The 18,256-nt window shown below is 39.5% G+C and overlaps 3 protein-coding genes and 2 non-coding genes across 6 annotated transcripts; 4 read left to right on the plus strand and 1 right to left on the minus strand.

Moving 5' to 3' along the window:
• Positions 1-440: 440 nt before the first annotated feature.
• On the minus strand, positions 441-4,207 carry nufip1 (nuclear FMR1 interacting protein 1). The gene is made up of 10 exons (XM_008424791.2): positions 3,847-4,207; positions 3,602-3,687; positions 3,041-3,145; positions 2,902-2,964; positions 2,752-2,828; positions 2,577-2,669; positions 2,082-2,245; positions 1,853-1,975; positions 1,518-1,765; positions 441-991 (listed from the first exon to the last, which is right to left on the minus strand). The coding sequence occupies exons 1-10, from the start codon at positions 4,061-4,063 to the stop codon at positions 566-568; spliced, it is 1,602 nt and encodes a 533-aa protein (XP_008423013.1). The 5' UTR covers positions 4,064-4,207; the 3' UTR covers positions 441-565.
• A 480-nt stretch (positions 4,208-4,687) lies between these two features.
• nop58 (NOP58 ribonucleoprotein homolog (yeast)) lies at positions 4,688-10,383 on the plus strand. 2 transcript variants are annotated; one of them, XM_081615562.1, is made up of 15 exons: positions 4,688-4,791; positions 5,847-5,923; positions 6,022-6,074; positions 6,409-6,533; positions 6,610-6,746; positions 6,964-7,028; positions 7,591-7,725; positions 7,815-7,960; positions 8,149-8,275; positions 8,862-9,025; positions 9,521-9,655; positions 9,739-9,800; positions 9,886-10,037; positions 10,124-10,242; positions 10,324-10,383. In XM_081615562.1, the coding sequence occupies exons 1-15, from the start codon at positions 4,702-4,704 to the stop codon at positions 10,378-10,380; spliced, it is 1,644 nt and encodes a 547-aa protein (XP_081471688.1). In that variant the 5' UTR covers positions 4,688-4,701; the 3' UTR covers positions 10,381-10,383. The 2 variants fall into 2 exon arrangements, with proteins under 2 accessions (XP_081471688.1, XP_008423022.1); XM_008424800.3 differs by having other exon boundaries at positions 4,758-4,924.
• On the plus strand, positions 7,999-8,079 carry LOC145550911 (small nucleolar RNA SNORD11B). The gene has a single exon (XR_014086738.1). It is a non-coding gene; the product is annotated as a small nucleolar RNA SNORD11B (small nucleolar RNA).
• Positions 8,695-8,777, plus strand: LOC145550918 (small nucleolar RNA SNORD11B). The gene has a single exon (XR_014086744.1). It is a non-coding gene; the product is annotated as a small nucleolar RNA SNORD11B (small nucleolar RNA).
• Positions 10,384-11,509: 1,126 nt separating the features above from the next.
• Positions 11,510-18,227, plus strand: wdr12 (WD repeat domain 12). The gene is made up of 12 exons (XM_008424810.3): positions 11,510-11,709; positions 11,981-12,075; positions 12,785-12,879; positions 12,965-13,071; positions 13,161-13,276; positions 13,364-13,518; positions 13,596-13,727; positions 13,806-13,946; positions 15,182-15,287; positions 15,385-15,517; positions 17,734-17,806; positions 17,906-18,227. Exons 1-12 carry the CDS (start codon positions 11,669-11,671, stop codon positions 17,981-17,983), a joined length of 1,272 nt encoding a protein of 423 aa, XP_008423032.1. The 5' UTR covers positions 11,510-11,668; the 3' UTR covers positions 17,984-18,227.
• Positions 18,228-18,256: the final 29 nt, after the last annotated feature.

The raw sequence follows: 18,256 nt of genomic DNA on the forward strand, positions 1-18,256 counted from the left end.
AAATTCTCAAAGAAAACTAAGTTTTCTCCGTAACACACAGGGTCAAAGCCATTCATACACATTAAATACAGATGTACCCTTTGATGTAGAAAACATCAAAGGGTAATCCTGACCACAGCAGAATTTTTTTTTTTAAAGTTTGCATCATTATGCTGTGAGGATTTTATTTTCTTAATACTAAAAGATAATTTTAGATTCAGATCAGTTTATAAAGTATTTTGGGTTTGTTTCAGAATACTGCAGATTCTATGTAATTAAGTAATGGAAGTTTGGTGAAAGTTATTCAGTTTGAAAAGTATGTTTGGATGAAAAATGTCCAAAACCATCAAACTTTAAACCTACCATGAGTGTGAAACCGCTGGAGAGTTTGTTCTATAAAGTTGTTTCCCTGGACAATCATGATAGACTTTGTATACCCCGTTATAAAAATTCACAGTTGATCTATTTTGTAAATAAACTTATTTATTCTACAACAAAATGATTAATTCCACCTAAAACAAAAAGCAACAAAATGACTCTTTACAAGAAAAATAATTATATCCTTTCAACCCAATGTCTTAAAAAATTATTTCAAAGAACAGCCATCCATTTCCCATATTTCATCATCATAGACATTAGATTTAGACTTGATATTATTTGTGCTGGTGGGATCTTGACTGTTGTGGGCCGAGGCAGTCTTTTCTTCAATACTTTGGACAGACTCTCTAGAACTTTCTTCAGTTCTTTCAGCAGATTCACTGCCTAAACCTTCAATATCTCTGCTGTCCGGGACAATCAGAGTTTCAAAATGTCTCTCATCGTGAACATTGGAGTCTGATCGGGACACGGGCTCTTCTTCAAGTTCACTGGTTGCAGAAACTGTCAAGTTTTCCTGATTCATCTCCTCTCGGTCCTGAGATCCGTTTTCCAGCCCGAAAAAGTGGTTGCGGACAACATATCGTACACACTGCAGCAGAACATTCCTCTCGTGGCGGATGTCTGGGGCCAGTAACTACACAAAGGGGGGGAAAAAAAACAGTCATAAGTGATAATGAATATTTTGATGGATGGACAATGGAGTGAATTAGACTGAAAATGACATTTGTTTGAGACGTACCGATCATTTCGTTCAGATTTACAACTTTGTAAAGCTATGACCTCCTAATGTCAATTTCAACTAATTCCAATTTCTCTCCAAGAACTACAATTACAAGTGTTTTTACTAAAACTTACTCTATTTTACTTGCCCTTACCCTTAGTAAGAGCTAATGTCCCTTACTACAGGGGTGATAGCCCTTGTAGGGCAAATAGCCCTACAAGGGCAAATAGCGATTAGCCTATTTAGTAACGACTAATGGCTAATATAAGATGTTAAAACGTTTTTAGCATCATATACTAGTCATTGTATATGAAATGTTACATTTCCAACCAGTCAATCACTAATGATGATGTTCAAAGTGAAACCTCGTTTCGACCAAACAAAAGATTTGTTGGTGCATCTCTTAAATTTCTGCTAGTTTTATCTCATATAAAAATACCATTTCCAGTAAAGTCGCGCGGCGTGACTGAGGCGTGACTCTGTGTCTTTGTCCCCTTCCTCCTCTCCTCCCTCCTCCTCTTCTCTCATTCCACATGCCAGGGCCAGAGGTTGGTTGAGGAACTGTCCGAGTCTCGCTGGGCTTTTCCACGTGTTTAGAGCACGGACTGTCCTCGGAAGTTGGTGTCACTTTGTTTAGCAGGGTCTCGTTTTCTCTGACAACTTCTTTGGCTCTCAGAACGGGGACATCTACAAAAAGCAAAGATCTGGTTAAACACAGAAGAACAACAGAAAGACACGGTCTAATATTTGTCTGGAAGAAACCTAGAAGCGTACCTTCTGGCTCCTCGTCGCTTTCACTCATAGAACCGTAGTTAGCCAGTAATGACCCAAGGGCTGAGCTCATCTGTTTCGGGGCCACAACCAGGCCAGCCGAACTGGGCTCCTCTTTGTCTGAATCTGGGAGGAAACCAGAAACAGAGCCAACATCTGTGACTAAAACTGTCATTTGTGGCTTTGCTTCTAAAAATTCACCATCAAACCATTAGCTTACTTATTTACTAACCTTGGTCAGTACTGGCCAGCACTCCTAGTGGGTCTCCCCCCGTGGAGAGATGGTTAAGAGGTTTGGGGGTCTCTGCAGCAGTGTCGTTTAATGGGAGGGGCCCTCTGTTAGCCCAACCATGACCTCGACCTCTGCCTCTGCCTCTCCCTCTGCCTCTCATGCGCCTGAGAACAAATATTAAAGTATATATATGCATTTTTACAGATCTGAAGTGTCTTACTTAAAACAATAAGGAAAAGAACTGGACTACTACTCAGTGGTTCCCAAAGAACAACCTCCAAGTTATTGAGATCCTTGGCTAAGTTTCCAAGTTAAGAGTTTTGATAATCTTTAAAAAAATACCTATCGTAACCGAGCCAAAGATGAAAGTCAACCTTTTTTTACTACTTGACACAAAAGTACCTCAAGAAAGTTTTTAATTAGTCTCAAATTTTCCAAGAAAAGACAATTTGCAGTTTCCATCAGATACTAACAAGAGACGATGCCCATATTCACCCAAACTGAGTCGTTTCAAGAACGCCTCCGATCTGCTCCCGCACCTCCATGACTCTTTTCTTCCTCTCGATATTCTGAATTGTCGGGTAGTTTCTGCACATAAAACAAATCGGAATCTGGTTATAGAACAGGAATTAGAGGTGGCAAAATATCTCAAAATGGCATGCGAACTAACTTGCGCCTCTCCTCTCTCCATTTAGCAATCTCTTCTGGAGTATCCAGCTTGATTCTTTTGGCCCCTGGTGCGTGGCTCTGTTTTTAGAACATATGTACACATTAGAAAGAAGGAAACGTTAAGTGATGCTCAAGGATGTGGCCTACGCACGTTCTCCCAGTGAATGGCAACCAGCTTTACATGAGCCATGAAGTTGCAGTCAGGTACAGAACACTGTGGATGATATTTCATACAGCGATCGGTTATGATTCGGATGTTATCCAGAAAGTGCCCAGTGGCAGAGAAATACCTTGACATGCTGCAAAACGTGCTCGTCGTATTTCTGCTGGTTCTTAAAGCCCCGGTCACAGGTGTCGCAGTAATGGGAAAACTCCGGCTCCTTCTTGTTTCTTTGCTGTGAATTCAATGAAAGATCCAAATAAAGAGAAAAGACACCATTATGCTCGGAACAGTACTCGTATACGCTTTGGACTTTTTACATATTTTTTGACGTCACAACCTAAAACTTTTTATTTTATGTAATGGAACAACAGATTTGTAAATATTTGTAAAGTGGAAGGACAAACAGTTCATGAAATTTGAATCAGCAAAAGAATTTTTCTTTACTGCATAGGGCACCAAGCTTCCAGCGCAAGGGGCCCAAATCCTTGTAAATCCAGCCCTGGATATCAAAGTAAGAAGGACTGAAATCATTTGGAAAACCTTGTATCCTATTTATTTAAATTTAAGCATGACAAAATATCCATGTTTGGGTTTACGTAAGACCCAATGTGAAAAAGTTCAAAAAGTGATGGATATTTTTTTAAGTCACTAAAGTTAATACAGATTTTTTTTTTAATAAAGAAATCACCTTTTTGCCTTGTTGATAGGGAGGTCTGTAGCTCTGTCTGCCACCGGGATATCCAGCTTGATACCGCTCACCGCCAAAATGCTGATCTGAGAAGAAATCCACGATTAGACAACTTTCATGCAAATCAATCCTAAAATGTTTACAAGTTAAAGAGGCAAACATTTTGCTGTTATCAATAGGCCTACCAGATCAGATCTGGAGAACTGGACTTAAACGCTGAAATACAAACTGTATAATTCACTTACTGAATTGTGGTTTAGGTCCATAGTAAGCAGGTCCATTCGCTTGGCCGTGATAGTAGCCGCCTTGGCCCCAGCTGGGCTCAAAGGGCGTTTGTCCCCAGCTCCACATGCTGGGGTGGAAGCTGCTGGAGCGGGGCTGCTGCTGCGGCTGCGGCTGTTGCATGAAGTTCGGTGGAGGACAGCTGAAGTCCGGGGGAGGGTAACGTTCAGAATCACCCATTTCTATCGGTAGGTCGCTTTTTATTTAACCGCTGTTGGTAATGTTTAGCAAAACTCTACTAAAACTTCTCCTCCGCGTACCCCTCCAGAGCGCACATGCTCGTTCTGGAGTTCGTCACTTCCGTGTCAACAGGAAAGACGCTGTGCTACATTCAAAGATGTCGGAAATCGAAACTCTATTAAAGCTTCTCGCGAAGCAATTCATGGACACAGACAAAAATAGTTTCATTTAATTAAGATTTCGAGTATGTTAATAAATTAAATTACAGTGTTTTTCGTAAGACGGTTACGAAATACTAGTGTTATCGTGCTTTATTTCTTTATTTGTAATATAATATAATATAATATAATATAATATAATATAATATAATATAATCTCTCTCTCTCTCTCTCTCTCTCTCTGTATATATATATATATATATATATATATATATATATATATATATATATATATATATATATATATATATATATATATATATATATATATATATATATATATATATATATATATATATATATAAAACATTTTCATTTATTTATTTTTATATCCAAAGATCCAAACATGATTAATAGTGATTAATAATGTTAATAATAATATTTGCAAAGGAGCGCTTCTAAAATGGATCTGAAAGTGATATGCTAAATCGGGTATTTTCAGTTCATGTGAGCGGATCTGGCAACCCATCAGTTTCCGTTTGCCGACCTCTCTCTGCACCGCGTGTGGAGGTAAGAAGCAGTCTGCGGTGAAGCTAAACTTCAGCGCTCTCCTTACCGGGGAGCCTCCTAACAGATATACAGGACTAATTTTAAAAAGATGTTAGTGTTATTCGAGACCGCTGCTGGCTACGCCATCTTTAAAGTAAGTGTAGAATTTTTTTCACGATTATTGTAAAGCGTCATTCAGATTTTGATACTTTTTTGCATGCGAAGTTAGCATGCAAAAGTTAGCTCCGATTAGCAACGTAACTCGGAAACTGTAACTGGTTGGGATCTACATTTTGCAGCAACACGTGACAAAATGCACTTAAAGTAGTAAATTTGCTGGTCGTGTTAGGGGATGCTACATTGTATTTTTCGTGATACTGTTTGTCTAAGCTATGCTAACACAGAGCTAGCATTGCGACAGGCCTGTAACCACGTGTGGACATGGAGCCTCATCTGCCTGTTTATTTCAATGGCTCAACATGGGGGGACAATTTTAAAGCTTTTTTAAAGCTTCATCGGCCAGAACAAATCAATCTGCTTTTTGTTGTGATAGAATTACAGTGTCAAGAAGTGTATATTCCTCTTTTGATCATTGTATCAGGGGTCTTAAGTCAAAAGCTAAGAAGCTCTTATAAAAGGTGACGTGTAATTTTTAAACTAAATTAAAAATGGTCCAAACTTGCTTCAAATCAATCTGCTTCATTTAAAAAAAAAAAAAAAAAACATATACACTTTCTAATTCAAATGTTGTTTGTTGTAAGCGTTTCCCGATACAACTTTTTCACTTCCGATACTATAACAATATTGCCTCGTTGAGTATTGGCCAATATCAATATTGACCCGATACATGAAAGCCTACATATTTTTATAACTTATTTTGTAGTGTGGAATGTAAAAAAACAACTTAATCAAATGGTCGTACTAAACGGGGAACAACAGTAAATAACACAAGGTATGAGAACAACTGACCCATTTATTATTAATCAATGTGCAGGATATGAGTGCTGCTGGATAGAAATGCTGGAGTAGAGAGCAAAGTTAGTAGATCTCATGTGTCTGGTTACCATGTCTTTTAGGTCCTCGATGAATCCAAGCTGCAGCAGGTGGACAGCCTGTACAAGGAGTTTGAAACTCCTGAGAAGGCCAACAAAATGTAAAGTTCAGACATTGTACATCCTGTAAACCAGTCAGTGGATTGCCATTCAACAAAACCTGACATCAGTTTTTTTTTTGGTCGTTTTCTTCCTCTAGACTGAAACTGAAGCACTTTGAGAAGTTCCAGGACACAACAGAGGCCTTAGCAGGTACTGCCGTGTTCTCCTTTATGCTTTTTAACATGCAGTCTGGTCTGTGATGTATGTCTGTGGCTGATGGAAACATGAGGTATCCCACACAATCGTCACTACCACTGAGACCATAACATCCTCAATGCCTCAGATTTTGTGATGGAACAATATAAAATTATAAGTTTAAGAGTTTTTACCTAATTGAAGTTAGGAGTTACTACTTTTTTGTGTGACATAAAAGTGTAAGCCAATACCGGTAACCGATATTATTTCATTTGTAACCAGTAAAGTTTTATTTTTGATTCTTTTGCCTGTGTGTGTAGTAACTGTTCTTCTCACCTTTGTTGCTAAGCTGCCACTGCCCTTGTTGAGGGAAAAATCGGCAAGAGTCTGAAGAAGGTTCTGAAGAAAGTTGTCGCAAAAGAAGCTCATGAACAGCTCGCCATTAGCGACGCCAAACTGGGCGGAGTCATTAAAGTGAGTACGCAGCATTTTGTAACAGAAACGGTTGGCAGGAGGAATGGATCGAGTCTGACTGGCGTGTGTTCCTCAGGAAAAGATGGACCTGAGCTGCGTCCACAGCCCCGCCGTGGCCGAGCTCATGAGGTGCATCCGCAGCCAGATGGAGGCCCTGATCTCCGGACTTCCTCCCAGGGAGATCAGCGCCATGTCGCTGGGCTTGGCTCACAGGTCGGTAGCTCACAGGCTGAGGGAGTTGGGGAAGCGGCTGCTGCCAGTGATTACATTTTGCTGTCTGAAAAAATCAGTGTGGATTTTCCTCAGCATTCGTCACTACCACTGAGGCTCTTTGGTCTTTTTTTATCTCGATTAACAGAAAACAGTGCATGTGAATTAACTAGATTTTATTGTGTTTTGTTTTTTTTCCCCCACCCCCATCTGTTTTCAGTTTATCCCGTTACAAGCTCAAGTTCAGCCCGGACAAAGTGGACACAATGATTGTGCAGGCCATCTGTAAGTGTGTATAGTTTATATATATATATATATATGAAACATTTCATATTTGACTATTTTATTGAGATTTTTGTAATCAACCAAGAAGCGCATAATAGTAAAATGGAAGAATATAAAAAAACCTGTTGCAATAAGCAATTAAAATGAGCTCAATGATTTCCATTCTGATGAGTAATAGTTTTTGAATGGCACTTTTTTTTTTACTGATCGTCTCCCAGTTGCAGTGTGGAGTGTTGGATGCAAAATTAAAGCTAATTGAGGTCAAACTTGCATCATAGTAGTTAAAAATAGGGGTGCCTTGATTTATCGGTCAACCGATTTCCTTTATTTTGGGACATTTGGGATTGTCATATGTTAATAATAAGCCAATAAGCATTAGCTAATTGTATATAAAGTAGAATGTGTTTGTGAGTGGCCTATTCTGTATGTACAGAGCTTGTCTACATGTAGCCCAGAACTACATTTAGCTGTAGATGTTTTGCCACTTATCAAGAATTGTTGTGTGTTTGTGTGTTAGTGATGTGAGTTGGGTTATTTATTTTTTATTTTTCTTCATCTCCAGCTCTTCTGGATGACCTAGACAAGGAGCTGAACAACTACAACATGCGCTGCAGAGAGTGGTACGGCTGGCACTTCCCTGAGCTGGGGAAGGTCGTCACGGACAACCTGGCCTACTGCAAAACCGTCCGCAAAGTCGGTAAGCTTCGCGGAAGTCGGAGTGGGGGAAAAAACAAAGATTTGTTTTTCTATTAGGAAATGTCGATTTTTAAAACTATGTCTTTGCAGGTGACCGCACCAACGTGGCCACCACCGATATGTCGGAGATCCTCCCGGAGGAGATCGAAGCTGAGGTCAAACTAGCCGCCGAGATCTCCATGGGAACAGAAGTCTCGGAGCAGGACATCGGCAACATCCGGCACCTGTGCGATCAGGTACAGGTCGCGCATAAAAGCGTTAGGGCGATCGAGAGCGGCTGTGATGATGATGCTGACAGTCGTCTTCATCCTGAAACTTTCGGTGTGGGTCAGTCACTACCTCCTCTGAATAGCCGCAGGTCGACGCGAGGCCTCCGGCCGGGCCGTATGCGTGTCTGTAACATGGATCTGTTGTTTCCTCTCAGGTCATCGAGATCTCAGAGTACCGCGCTCAGCTCTACGACTACCTGAAGAACAGAATGATGGCTATCGCCCCGAATCTGACGGTGATGGTGGGCGAGCTGGTCGGCGCGCGCCTCATCTCCCATGCTGGTCAGTGTAAAGGGGAAGAAAAAAGAAAAAAAGAATCAGTTCTCTGTCACTTTCCACAAACTTTACTGATATTTTGCCAATGAATAAAAAACAAAAACAAAAAAAAATGTCACAATTTCTCCATTAATTTTTTTTTGTAATTCAAATTTTATTGATTTTCTGAATATTATTTCACACAGAACACAAATACAGAACAAAAGAAAAAAAAAGGGAAAAAGAAAAAAGGGCTGGTGCACCCCCCTTTCCCCCCAAACCTGGAGTACAGTCTTATGTGTGTAATTTCTCCATTAATTAATAAAAAACATGGTATACTGTTTTTTGGTCATAAATGAATGAATTCATAGTAAATTTATTAAAATGGACCAGAAAATCCTGCTCTGGGGAAAAGTGACATGAGCGAAGCAACCTTGTATTTAAAGCGACAGCAGTGATGATAATGACAGAATGTCGTTTTGCTGAATGCATGTGATGGTTTTAAGTCACTACCTCATCTGAGCTGTCATTAGGAGATTGCAAACAGATTCTGACCAGAAATCTGTTCTTCATCCTCTAATTTTTATTTGTTTATGTTTTTCTTTGTGTCAAGGTTCCCTTCTGAACCTGGCAAAGCACCCGGCCTCCACAGTGCAAATCCTCGGAGCCGAGAAGGCCCTGTTCAGAGCGCTGAAGACCCGCAAAGACACTCCCAAGTACGGGCTCATCTATCACGCCTCTTTGGTGGGTCAGACTACGGCTAAGAACAAAGGAAAGGTGAGTTCAGGACACCTGTCGCAATAAATCAAAAATTATTTATCAAAATGATAGTGATAATTTGCGCAAATTCTTGAAAAGCCACCATTTGAGAAGCACTGCAAAAAATTGACACCCAGTACAAAGTAGATAGTTTGCACTACCTTCCCCTTGTGCCTGTTCTCCCTGTCTAAGCCGAATTATTATTTTTTCAAATGCAATTTTGTTTAGAGATTTCATCATCCATTTTAATTACAGTTTTGTTCATTTTGTATAATTCAATTCAAATTTCAAAAATACTTTTAACGATCCCGAAAGGAATTTAAAAAAAAGAAAAAAGATGTCTCCCAGCTCCAGCTAAAATTTCTTCAGAAATTAGTTTTTATTTTTATTTTTTTTTTAAGCTTTGAATTGGGCATACTCACATTACTACGTCCTTATTAGTACTATATTAGTTGAAAAGGGTCTCAAAATGATATCGCTAAACCAAATGCTCTCCTGTCGCGTTATGTCCAGATTTCCCGAATGCTGGCAGCTAAAACGGCGCTGGCTATCAGATACGACGCACTTGGCGAGGACACGAACGCAGAAATGGGAGCAGAGAACCGTGCCAAGCTGGAGGCCAGACTACGACAGCTGGAGGACAGAGGAGTAAGAGTCCGAAGATCGATTCTGACCCGCTTTTTTTGTCATCCTTTGTTTGCCTTTAACTCCCGATTTCTTTCCCGCCACAGATTCGAAGAATCAGCGGAACAGGCAAAGCAATGGCAAAGGCAGACAAATACCAGCACAAGAGGTGAGGAGCAACTTGTTCCTGCTTTTTAGGAGTTTTTTTTTTCTAAGTGGGATTATTAAATGGGTTTTTGTTTCTTCCGACTCAGCGAGGTGAAAATCTACGATCCTTCCGGCGACTCGACAATTCCGTCCACCTCGAAAAAGAGGAAGTTCGAGGAAGTCGAGGGGGAGAAGAGTGAACAAGACCCTGTACCTGTAACCAAGTTCAAAAAGCCCAAAAAGGAACCGGTAGCAGAAGGTGTGTGTATTTCAAAAGAAAAAAACTTTTTCCAAATACGTTCAGGAATCCACGATGCTCAAAAACATCCCCGTCTTGTTTTCTAGTGCAAGAGGCCGAAACGGCAGCAGAGTCTCCAAAGAAAAAGAAGAAGAAGGAAAAGAAGGCAAAGGTGGAACCTGAGGAGCCAAAGGAAGAAGAGGAGGAGATGCCAGTCAGTGAGGAGGTAAACTTCACATATTGTATCAAATTTTTTATGGTTTTAATTCATTTCTTTTTTTTAACTGCTCTCGTCTTTGCTTTTCAGCCAACAGAAAAGAAGAAGAAGAAGAAAAAGAAGGTGAAGGAGGAAGAGGATGAATGAAGAGTTAGCATAGTGTATATACTTTATTTTAGCTTTTCTTTCTTTATACATATGTGTCAAACATTTTTATTTTCAAAAAGGCACAGCAGTATTATGGTGCCTATTCCCTGGCATGAAAGAGGAACGTGAAATTCAGCAGATCTCATTTTATGGATGAGAGAGAGCGTCGCTCCAGTCATGAGTGGAATCTCACGGAGTTTCTAATGTTTATTTTTTATCCGTTTAATTTAGCTGTTTTCATGTTGAGACGTTTGTATGAAATGAGATCGAATGTGAATGACGAGACAAATAAATGGAGATTTTTCATTTGAGTCATGATGGTTTTCTGTTTCACAAAAATCTAAACTTGTGCCCTAATTAAATAAACTTATGTAATTTCTCAAAATTTCCCTGAAGCCATTGTTTAGATGTCAAAACTAAAGATTTCTACATTGAAAGTCTTGTAATTGAATGACTGAATAATCAGTATTAACCATCAGGATGAAACTAGTTTTGATTTCGTCACAGGTCAAAAGAGTTTACTGTATCCACATGAACTGGAATAAAGTTGAACAGATTGTAGGCAATGCTTTTCAGAAAAACTACAATCAAACTTCAATTGTTGACTCTGTTCAATGACTATTTTTGTGTTTTCATAATATAAAGCACATTGAACTGTCTTGCTGCTGAAATGTGCTATGCAAATAAACATAATTGATAGATTGGATAAATAGATAAATATTCAAGTCAATGTTAATCATCGTCATTTATTCCAAATGCTTGATGGCAGTGGTTACAGCCACATCAAGCTATGGATATTTATTGTTTTTAAATATCCGTTTAAAAACAACCTTTTTATTCACTCGGGTTATTTTTTTTATGCTTGAAATTAGCTTAATTGTATAAAGCATTCAAATGTGATACAAGTTAAATTATAACGAAGTGTTATTTTATACATTTTATTTTAATATGAAAAAGAACCCTCACAGTCACTTAACTTCCATTAAAACTTTCGTAACAAAAGTTATCGATGAATGTTTGAAAATGCCACTCATAAAAAGGCGCTGAAGTTGCCGTAAAATTCATTCGCGCGTGCGCCAATAGGATAGCGCTCTGCAACCAGTCATGATCAAGCGATCAACGAGTCACCGAACTCGATCGGTTTTCGACTTGAAAGCCTTCCCACGCAGCACATGGCGACACTGCATGAGAATCCGATATGTTATGAAGTGAAGCGGAATAGTTTTATGACAGTTTGCTAATTTCTGGAATATATATATATATACATTTTTGTTTTACACAAGTCAAAATGTCGCAGTTACAGGTGAGGTTCTTCACAGAAGACCAAAGGTGAGACTGTAAACAGAGAGACGCAGTAGCAGCGCTTTAAGCTAACTGAGCAGCTAGTTCGTGAAGCTAAACTGAAGTAGTCAAATTCATTTAATCTTTGCGGTTGAGTTCTGTTGTTAACTTACTACTGAAGTGCACGTGGTCCGTAATTTTAGCTTTTTAGCAAGCAGTTTATAATAAACGTAAAGTTGGGACTAGCTGCTGTTATTATTTACCTTTTAATTTAATAGCGCTGAAACAGGCTGTTAACTTTCTCTCTCTCTGTGTGCAGGTATGTTGTAGATGACGTCCCATTCTCCATCCCAGCTGCCTCTGAAGTCCAGGATCTTAGCAACGTTATCAACAAGCTCCTGGAAGCAAAGCATGGTAAAGTGACAGAAAACACAAACAATTCAAATTATGCTGCCATGAGCACAGCTGTTTTTACCCAACAAAACTGGCACATATCTTATAAAATTAAAAGTATTTCTTTTCCGTTATCGCATGAAACAGCAGTCGTAGCCTCACAAAGATGAATACTGTTCTAGTGTTCTAGAAAAATCCTCTTTGAACATAATGATGCCTTCATGGAACAAATAGTGGAGAAAATTGAAACGTTCCTGACAATACTGTAAATTAATGTGGCTTTTAAATGCCATTCATTGGAATTTATCATGATAATGTAAATTGTTACAATAAGCCATTTTTTCGCAAATTTAGAAATGCTGACGGGTCGTCTCCAAAAAAAAAAAAAGTGAATTGACAGGTCTGGCTTTGTAAAAATTGATGATCGGCCAGAAAACTGCAATCAGTTCACCAGTTTGTTGACATTTTTTTGATTTCATAATTTCTTCTTTTTTCCATCTTACTTATTTTTTTTTACAAGCTTTTGAATTATTTTTTGCAATATGAAACAATATTCTCAATTTCCATTTAGGTAAACTTCCATACCAAGACATAAGAAAAAACTTTTGCAAACTATTTAGTTACTTGTTGCAATGTTGCTGATTTAAAAAGAAAATCCACAAAAGTTAGCTATAAATTCTAGATATAACCGCGGTTCATTTGTTACAGTATTTTGTGCTTGCTCCAACAGCATCTCACAGTAGACTGGAGTTTGACTTCCTGGTCAAGGGTCAATTCCTGCGAACCCAGCTGGCCACTCACATGGAGACAGAGGGAATATCAACGGTAAGACCTGCCTGAACTTTCTTTAACTTTTAACTTTAACTGTTCTAAAAGCCAGTAGAGCAGAATGTTCCCGTCTGTGTTTCAGGAAGACGTGGTGGAGATAGAGTACGTGCAGCGGATCACGGCGCCGGAGCCGGAGGAGTGCATCATGCACGACGACTGGATCAGCTCAGTGGAAGCGGACAGCGAGTGGTAAACGTTTCCTGCTTCGGTTTGGAAAACGTCACTTATTTGCTTTAACAAAGCTCCAGTTTTGTTAAATATTCCCCCCTGTTTTCCAGGATTATAACAGGATCTTACGACAAGACAGCCAGGATATGGTCTTTGGAAGGGAAGGCAGTGACGACAGTGGCTGGACACTCTGATGTGGTGAAGGATGTTGCCTGGGTCAAAAGAGGTCAGCTTGCTTAGAACTTTACATCTCAGTTTGTAGATGTTTTTTTTTTGTTTTGTTTTTTGCTTAAAGTTGTGTTTTGCTGCACAGACGGCCTGACGTCTCTGCTCCTGACTGCGTCTCTGGACCAGACCGTCCTGCTGTGGGAGTGGAACTCTGAGAGGAACCAGGTGAAAGCCAGACACTGTTGCCGCGGACACACTGGAAGCGTCGACGCCATTTCCACAGACCCCACAGGCTCTAAGGTCGATATTTAAAGCGTTAGCGTTTTATTTTTGAATCGATAAGCTCCGATTAACAGCGTTTTCCCCACTTCTTTCAGTTCTGCAGCGGCTCCTGGGACAAAATGTTGAAGATCTGGTCCGCGGTGCCCACGGAGGAGGCGGACGAGGTGGAGGAGTCCGCTGACCGACCCAGGAAGAAACAGAAGACCCAGCAGCTCGGCCTGACCAGGGTGCGCACAGAACCCGACCTGGAAGAGCTTAAAACCGCCCCTCCAGCTTCTGACTCGTGTTTTCCTTCTCCAACACAGACTCCCTTGATGACGCTATCCGGACACAACGAGGCGGTGTCCTCCGTCTTGTGGTGCGACAGCGAGGAAGTGTGCAGTGCATCCTGGGACCACACCATCCGACTGTGGGATGTGGAAGCTGGAGTCATGAAGACCACGCTGGTAAGAAGAGCAGCAGCTCAATGTTAAAGTTATAGCCTTATATTCCTTAGTTTATATATATATATATATAAGGAATATAAGTATGTACGCAAAAAGTGATTCCTAATCTATTTTTCTACACCTGTTGGTTTCCATGGCACCCCTTTGTGTTGCAGTTGCAAACTTTTATGCATTTTATTGGGATTTTGTGCAAGAGTCCTACTAATTTATTAGTTACCTCATTATTTTTTGAGTTATTTGCAAATAAAAATCCAAAAAGTGTTTCATGCAACTATTTTCAACCAGTTGTAGTGCCCACCCAAGCGAGCCAGCTACAGTTGCAATTTTTCTTGAAGTTTTAACATGTTAAATTTAAATGTTAAATTTTAAAATGATCAAGAAGAAATTTCAGAGTTTTTTTCTAGCAAATCTTTGACTGAAAATTTAGTCATGAGATTAAATCTCAGAAAATTTTGAGGGAAAAAAAATGTGGGAATTTCCAGTTTGAAAAGTCAAAATATTTTCTAGAAGAAAACTTTGAGATTGAAGTCGGAAATTTTCTAGAAAACGAAGGAAATTTCTTCGTTTGAAAAAGAATATCTCAAAGATTTCTGAGATGAATCTCAACTTTTCTGTCAAATTTTGGAAACCAACACATTTTCAAAGTCAATGGAAGTTTTATTTGAGAAAAAAAAACAATTTGGAAATTTCTGAGTTTGACGAGTTGAAAAATTTGTAAGGAAAGAAAAGTTTTATGATCAATCTCAAAAGTTCTGAGATTTTTCAAGCAAATTTTTGACTTTTCAATCTCACAAATTTCCTTCTTTGTTCCAGAAAATGTTGACTTTTAGGTGGAAATGTACACTTTCTTTTTTCTATCTGTAGTGGCCCTAATTGTAAATTTTCCTTTATGATGAGTAAAGTACATTTGAATTGAATTGAATTGAACTGAATTGAAAAATTGTTCAACATCTGATTCTTAATTAGATTTAGAAGTGGGCCAAAACCTTGCTTCTTTTTTTTCTCTCCACCGCGTGTAGAAAAATGGACTTCCTGCTAATTGGTGCTTTGAGTTGTTCCCTAGCATAATATCCCAATAAAATATGTTGAAGATTATAATAATGCCAACCAATGCTGAAATGATGAGCACTTTTATGCCACATATAAATGTGTGGGAGTGGTTTTGTAGATGCATCTGTTTACTAGTAAATTTCTGTCATGTTTCCCACAATGCATTCTGTTTTGTTCCCCCCCAGTCGGGCAGTAAAGTGTTCAACTGCATCTCCTACTCTCCTCTGTGTCGACGCCTGGCCTCAGCCAGCACCGACAGACACATCAGACTGTGGGACCCTCGCACCAAAGGTACCAACTGAGCTTAAATTATCAGGAAAAAAGTTTTAAAAACAACTCCTCCTCTTTTCTACTTTCTAATGTCATTTCTGCAACATCTGCTCATCAGACGGAACGCTGGTGCTGTTGTCTCTGACGTCCCACACTGGCTGGGTCACCGCGGTCAAGTGGGCGCCTTCCCATGAGCACCAGCTCATCTCCGGTTCCTTAGACAACCTGGTCAAACTGTGGGACACCAGGAGGTACGTAGATACGAAGTACCGTATTCTCCCCACTATAAGGTGCACCTATAGTGCGCCTTATAGTGGGGGGGGCTCTCTGAACCGTCAGCCAATCAGAAAGCGCGGTGACGTAAGAACAGAGGGGAATACCAAACAGCTGACATATCGCACAACTGAGAGTCCGGTGGACATCGGAGATGACATGTGGAAATGTTTATTATTATATGTAAAGGTCATTATTATATATGTTTATGTTTGTTCAGTTAAAATTGTTAACCATGATGGACCATCCAAATCATAGTGAAGCAAATAGAGCGGCTGCTCCCGTCGTCTTTTATCCACCGCCTTTTCTTTTTGTTACGTCTTTTATCTCTTAAAATGAGTTCACAAACTATCACTACTGCTTCTACAACGTCATCCATGTTTGGTTATTCTAAATTCCCGTATGCTATGTTGGGAGTTTTGTGGATTTTCTTTTGGAATCGTGATGTTCGTGACTAGAATCGGTTCGTGTTGCTCCTGCCTTGGACACACGAACCGATCAAACCTGTTGTTCTTTTATCAGCTCTGTGGTCACAGAGGTTTGGAGAATCGGCCGACATTTCTTAAATCTTTCCGTCTAAACCAGACTTAAGACTCACAAGCTCTACTCATCTCCTCTCGACTACCACCCAAATGCTCTCTGACTCTGGTCGCTATGGTAACGTTTACATATCCCTTCAAAATAAGAAACAGATGCGCCACAAAAACGAACATTTTACTTTCGTGAAAATTTTAACTTACGATAATGACTAACGGGAGCCCTGAGCTTGTTTCTCTGTAACGAGACGGTCCCATCTGGGAGTGAAGAGAGACAATGACACCCGAAGTGTTGCTTATATCCACAGCCTGCTTGGTCTCTACCTGGCGAAGCAGCTTGAAGCTTCATTGCCTCATTAGCAGCCGGTCGCCGCATGTTACGCAGAGCTGCTTGTAATGTGGGACTCACCTACCGGTCCGGGATAAATCCATTCTCCTGTCTCTTCTCTGGGCCTTTTCCCCTTTGCAAAGAAACTTTCCAAAGACATCTGATCTGTTTCTGACTCATTTTGCTGCTTGTGGACTCAGCGTTGGCGCGCAAGTAACCGAGAGAATCCGGTTAAAGGATTTTCAAAATAAAAGATCCTCCAGACTCAAATAATACATAAAAAGGAAATATTTAATTATTTCTTGCATGGCCCGGTACCAATTGGTCCACGTACTGGTACCGGTCCGCAGACCGGGGGTTGGGGACCACTGATATAAAGCACTCGGGGACTAGTTCTTTATTATTACACATCCATATTTGTAGAGTACAGAACAAATCGCGTCCCGTATCGGTTCATTACGGGAAGCGTCTATTCTATGCGCCTTATATATGAAAAAAGTTTAAAAATAGGACATTCATTGAAGGTGCGCCTTATAATCCGGTTATAATACGATAGTTGAAACTCTGAAAATCGTGATGAAATGAGATGTTTGAAACTTGATTGTTCATAATCATATTGCTCCACCTTTGACTCTTGGGCAAAAAAATTGTATTTTAAAGAGTTTGAAAGAATTATAAAAAACAACCAAACTCATAAATGTCAATTTCTGCGATTAAAATATTTCCTGCCTATTTATGCTAATCTGAAATGGAGAACAGATTTTTTTTGTTAAGTTGTCAACAAATTGGTAGACTTAAAGAATGTGAATATATATCATCACCTTATGGAAAACAATAAAACTTTGAAGCAATTGTTAATATTAAAGAAAGGGGAAGGGATATATTTACATTAAAATTCAACTACTTTGTCAATTAAGAATTAAAGTACATTTTTAATAAAAGTTGCACTTTTTACAAGAGATTAAACAAAACTAACAATCCAGAAGCCCCAAAAAAGAGGAAAATCAAAGAAATCAGATGTTTAGTGGCTCGGTAATTATTCCAACTCAAATTTTTTTTCTCACTTTGTTCACAAAATTGACAGTATGTGAGAGAATCCATCAAGGTTATTGCATTTGCATAGTAATCTGATTGTTACCATGGTTACTGCAGCTCTTGTTGCAATCATTGTTACAGTTTCAATTTGGTGGATTTGGTTTCCTCAAATCCACATGGAGTCAGAATCACACATAAAAGGTTAAAGAAAAGCATTTATTCACCTAAATCACTTACTGATTCCATAGTAGACAAAGCAGGACATTGCCTCATTCTGTGAACCGTTTCGTTTCAGCTGCAAGGCTCCGTTGTACGATCTGGCGGCTCACGAGGACAAAGTGTTTTGTGTGGACTGGACAGACAGCGGGGTGAGGCAAACCGTTAAGGTTTCTCATCAGCTCTCTTTGTAATTCGTCGCAAAACTTCATTTTCATTGCCCGAATCTTTGTTGTGCTTTTGTTTTTCAGATGATGTTGAGCGGCGGCGCAGATAACAAGCTCTACACCTACAGATACTCGGCCGCTCAGACGGATGCAGGAGCGTAGGCAGACGGCGGCCATCTTGTTTTCGGATCCTGGTTGTTTTACGCAGATTTTCCCTCAATTTAAATGTCTCCCTGTGACCCAGAGTATAAATTAATTTTCCTTCCTAAAACGTGTTTAAAACTTTAATTCAAGTGCTTTGGTGGAAATTTTTAGATTTCAAAAGACAAGTAAACCTAAAGTTATGTACAAGTGTTGTCTACATGTAAAAAAAAAAAATTATTAAAGTTTTTTTTACCAAATGAAACCTTGGAAAATATCGCATGCATTTGTATT

This window comes from Poecilia reticulata, chromosome 2, assembly GCF_904066995.2.
Source record: "Poecilia reticulata chromosome 2, P_reticulata-male-v2, whole genome shotgun sequence".
NCBI classification, from domain to species: domain Eukaryota; kingdom Metazoa; phylum Chordata; class Actinopteri; order Cyprinodontiformes; family Poeciliidae; genus Poecilia; species Poecilia reticulata.

What these genes read in the sequence shown, in the direction of transcription:
- nop58 (XM_081615562.1), top strand. Translation starts at nt 4,702, where the DNA reads ATGCTAAATCGGGTATTTTCAGTTCATGTGAGCGGATCTGGCAACCCA. An exon ending in GCGCCTCATCTCCCATGCTG is followed by an intron (nt 8,276 to 8,861) that starts GTCAGTGTAAAG and finishes CTTTGTGTCAAG; the next exon opens with GTTCCCTTCTGAACCTGGCA. An exon ending in AGATGCCAGTCAGTGAGGAG is followed by an intron (nt 10,243 to 10,323) that starts GTAAACTTCACA and finishes TTTGCTTTTCAG; the next exon opens with CCAACAGAAAAGAAGAAGAA.
- nufip1 (XM_008424791.2), bottom strand. Translation starts at nt 4,063, where the DNA reads ATGGGTGATTCTGAACGTTACCCTCCCCCGGACTTCAGCTGTCCTCCA. An exon ending in TGGACCTAAACCACAATTCA is followed by an intron (nt 3,688 to 3,846) that starts GTAAGTGAATTA and finishes ATTTCTTCTCAG; the next exon opens with ATCAGCATTTTGGCGGTGAG. An exon ending in TGGAGAGAGGAGAGGCGCAA is followed by an intron (nt 2,670 to 2,751) that starts GTTAGTTCGCAT and finishes TTTTATGTGCAG; the next exon opens with AAACTACCCGACAATTCAGA.
- wdr12 (XM_008424810.3), top strand. Translation starts at nt 11,669, where the DNA reads ATGTCGCAGTTACAGGTGAGGTTCTTCACAGAAGACCAAAG. An exon ending in TTCTTCACAGAAGACCAAAG is followed by an intron (nt 11,710 to 11,980) that starts GTGAGACTGTAA and finishes CTCTGTGTGCAG; the next exon opens with GTATGTTGTAGATGACGTCC. An exon ending in AGACAGAGGGAATATCAACG is followed by an intron (nt 12,880 to 12,964) that starts GTAAGACCTGCC and finishes TCTGTGTTTCAG; the next exon opens with GAAGACGTGGTGGAGATAGA.